This window comes from Octodon degus, unplaced genomic scaffold (genome assembly GCF_000260255.1).
Source record: "Octodon degus isolate 3935 unplaced genomic scaffold, OctDeg1.0 scaffold00144, whole genome shotgun sequence".
In the NCBI taxonomy this organism is placed as follows: Eukaryota; Metazoa; Chordata; class Mammalia; order Rodentia; family Octodontidae; genus Octodon; species Octodon degus.
In genome coordinates this window covers 6,588,732-6,591,041 of record NW_004524720.1, presented here as the reverse complement: position 1 = coordinate 6,591,041, position 2,310 = coordinate 6,588,732, and the positions used below count along the sequence as shown (strand labels likewise).

The 2,310-nt window shown below is 43.4% G+C and overlaps 1 protein-coding gene across 1 annotated transcript in view; it reads right to left on the bottom strand.

The window, feature by feature from the left end:
- Positions 1 to 330: 330 nt before the first annotated feature.
- Positions 331 to 2,310, bottom strand: part of Mettl11b (methyltransferase like 11B) — a 24,578-nt gene continuing 22,598 nt past the window's right edge. The window contains exons 3-4 of the mRNA XM_004641860.2: positions 1,985 to 2,234; positions 331 to 1,303 (exon numbers count right to left, since the gene is read on the bottom strand). Of these exons, the coding sequence (XP_004641917.1) occupies positions 1,032 to 1,303; positions 1,985 to 2,234 (522 nt within the window). The 3' untranslated portion in view covers positions 331 to 1,031. The remainder of the gene's footprint in view (positions 1,304 to 1,984; positions 2,235 to 2,310) is intronic.

Genomic DNA, 2,310 nt, shown 5'->3' with positions numbered 1-2,310 from the left:
TATCAGATTTTCTTTATCCAGTCATTCTTTGAAGGGCATCTAGCCTGCTTCCATAACCTGCCATTGTGAATAATGCCACAATAAACATAGATAGCATCTCCATAGTATGTTGGCTTCAGTCTTTTAGGTGTATATCCAGGAGTGGTATAGTTGGGTCATATGGTTCTACTTTTAGTGTTTTAAGCAATCTCCATACTGTTTTGCAGAAAGGCTCTAGTAGAGTCCATTCCCACCAAGGTATAAGGGTTGCTTTTTTCCCTGAATCCTTTCTTTTTTGTGGATAGCTCAGCCTGCCCCATGTTCAGAGCTGGTGTGGCATGTGATGCCAAGGATCAAACCACGATCCCTGCGCTTGCCTAAGTTTGCCTAAGCAGGCACTTTAGACCACTAAGCTATATCACCAGTCATTTCCCTGAATCCTTTCCAGCATTTATTTTGTTTTCTTCATAATGGTCATTCTGACATGTCAGATGGAATTTTAATATAATTTTCATTTGTATTTCTCTGATGCCTAAAGATACTGAGCATCGTTTCATGTATATATTGTGCATTTGTGCTTCATTTGAGAAACACTAGCTCAGCTCATTTGTCCATTTATTGAGTAAGATTTCCTGTTCTTTTGGAGTTAAACTTCTTGGGTTATATTTATCTTTTGTCAGATGAATAGCTGAAAAAATTTTCTCCATTTGGTAGGTTGTATCTTCACTCTATCAATTGTTTCCTTTGCTGTACAAAATCCTGTTGATTATGTGTGATCTTTTTTTCAATTCTATAAGCTGTTTCTTAAAGCATTCTTCCTGATGTTTCACTCCATTTTTTAGAATATGCACAGAGTATTAGTGTGCACATCCAAGTGTGCATATTAGTTCATCACCAAAAACCTGTACACACCACATCATCAATCATTTCCCAACATGCATTGTATCCCTTCCCTTCACTCCATCCCTCTTTGCATTTCAAGAGGCACCTTGGAGGTGGCATCCTTTCCCAAAGCACCACTGCCCAGTGTGGCTGTCCACTCTCAGTGCTGCTCAGGAGAGTCCATCACGGCACAGTGCAAACATCCATACAGGAATGCACTGCTCTGGAAAGCCCTGCTGCTTTTCCTGGCCCAGCACCAACAGCCCACTTTTCCTAATGAGGGTCCTGAGGATGTCCATGTCTCGAGTCACACTGCTGTCAGAGAGGTCGAAGACACAGCCCTCCCGTGCCACATTATCCTTCAGTATGATGACGCCATTTTCTTTCAGGCCATCTCGGCACCGGGAAAGAAATGCAAGCAGGTCCTTATCAGTTAAATACCCTGCAGGTGGGGCCAAGCAGGGGAAAAGCAAGTTGAAATAAGAGGAGGGAGGGAGATGAATAGGAGAGAATACAGGACTCAGAATCAGAAGCCTGGCTATTTGCTTCCCCAACCACACATACCTTAAATTGCTTTAGCTGCAGGGGTCTTTGGAAATTTAGACAGAAAGATAAATATCTTCTACAGACACGAGATACTGTCCATCACATGGGTCCCTTTATGTCTCTTGGACAGCCCAGCTCTAATATCATTCTTCCATGGTGTACATACACAAAACAAACAAATAACGCAAGCCAAAAACACCCAACCACCATCACCACATCAATCAAACGCACTGCACTCTCTTTCCTGGGTATTGAAATCTAAGAACGTTTAGCTCTGCCAATAAATGGAGATTAACCATTCTTGGATTCAGTTGTTTAATGTTTAAGTTTATCTCTTCAAAGGTTTAAGTTGGTCCAAAGGTACTCACTCCATCCCTATACATGGAATTTACTTGTTAAGCTTGTACAGAGAAAGCTAAGAGTAAAATCTGGGGACCAAACTTATTGAGAGGTCTCACAGTACCTAGGACATTAAGAATAAATAAGCTAATCGCCTCCCGTGTCTTTGTTCACCCCAGTGTTTTCTCTTGTAGTGGAGAAGCAAGGAAGGACGCAGACAACACCATGCAGGACTGACCCGATACCCACTGAATCCAGATGACATCGTATCTCCCAAAGGGGGGTGTGAATTCCTGCAGGCTGAAGCAGTGGTAACTTTCTACCTTGTCCACTTTGCCTTGCAGGTAGTTCTGGGCTTCAAGTAGGAAAGACTCCATCATATCAACCAGCTCCACTCTGTCGAAAACTGGCAGCAAAACATTCTTGCTGACCCTTCCTATCCCAGAGCCGCAGTCCAGGGCGCAGTCAGTTCCAGCTCTCCCAGGGCCCTGCAGAAAGGTACCTCATGGGACACTCAGGTACAGAGCCTTACCTGAAGTCACAGATTCCCCAGCAATCTCTTCC